We start from the raw sequence: 1,121 nt of genomic DNA, 5'->3' as shown, positions 1-1,121 counted from the left end.
CGGCATTTAAAGATGTTTGTGAGTACTGTATTTCTTACAGTTTATAAACACATTTTATTATATATATATAAGCAGTTATTGGCTGCCTTATGGATTTCTTATAGTTTGAGTTTTAATTATATAGGGAAACTGACTCTTCTTCTTCTTTTCTTTTTTATGAGAGGCCTGCCTTACCAAAACCAGCATAATGCCGCTAATTATCAAATTGAGTATCATAATAATGTAGCAGTATTGTATATTTTAGTACCAGAGAATCTGCTTCTCTGTACTAAAGTATACATTACTTCCACATTCTTATGTACATTGGTTTTGGGATGGCAAGCCTTATATCATGATATTTATTTCATCTTCAAACATAACACTATAACATAAGAACACTATACATTATACTTAATAAAATTCACAATAAAATATAAGCTTTGTCCAATAATCAAATATCAAATGTATCAAATAATTTATAATTTGAATCAGCATTTACTAGTGGTATGATTTTATACATTTTTGTTTTGTAGGGTTATCATCCAACCGTATTTTACCCGAAACGACCAGATAAAAAACTCTTTGAGAACTTAACCGTACAGTGTTCTTCGATGGATATACCATTTCTTTCTCATCTATTGTCAACCAACCTCCTCAATGAATCCTACAGCTTAATTGTGGATGCCATCTTTGGCTTTAGTTTCAAGGGAAATGTGAGGTCACCGTTTGGGGACATATTGGAAACCTTGAAGAAGGTGTCAATGCCAGTTTGTAGCATTGATGTGCCATCAGGTAAGAAACAAATGTGTGAGGCTGTCATTCTCTTTAATATTTTATTTTTCTGTTTATTTCGCATTTAATAGGTCAAATACTTATTTGTCCAGGTTTAAAAAAAAGTAGGAGGTTGATTCGACTTTTTACTTTTTTATGTGGTACCCAATTCACACAAGACAAAATTTTACACAGAATGCCTGCTAAATATTACTCAGAGATATTGCTATAGTTACCAGCTATCCCACATTTACAGTGAAATTAAGATGCGTTTATTTGAGTATATACGTACCCATTTTACACAAAAAGAGGAAAGCCTCCCTTGGAGAAACACCTCATTTAAATAAATGCCCCCCCCCCCAAAAAAAAAT

At 32.3% G+C, this 1,121-nt stretch overlaps 1 protein-coding gene across 1 annotated transcript; it reads left to right on the top strand.

The window, feature by feature from the left end:
• Nucleotides 1-6: 6 nt before the first annotated feature.
• LOC117110420 (NAD(P)H-hydrate epimerase-like) lies at nt 7-854 on the top strand. Its single transcript, XM_033253120.1, has 2 exons — nt 7-18; nt 513-854. Exons 1-2 carry the CDS (start codon nt 13-15, stop codon nt 837-839), a joined length of 333 nt encoding a protein of 110 aa, XP_033109011.1. The 5' UTR covers nt 7-12; the 3' UTR covers nt 840-854.
• The last annotated feature ends 267 nt before the right edge of the window (nt 855-1,121 follow it).

Source organism: Anneissia japonica, unplaced genomic scaffold (genome assembly GCF_011630105.1).
Source record: "Anneissia japonica isolate Jap-2015-1 unplaced genomic scaffold, ASM1163010v1 scaffold54489_len2911_cov172, whole genome shotgun sequence".
In the NCBI taxonomy this organism is placed as follows: domain Eukaryota; kingdom Metazoa; phylum Echinodermata; class Crinoidea; order Comatulida; family Comatulidae; genus Anneissia; species Anneissia japonica.
The sequence above is the reverse complement of the archived record's forward strand: the minus strand, read 5'-3'. Positions and strand labels throughout refer to the sequence as shown.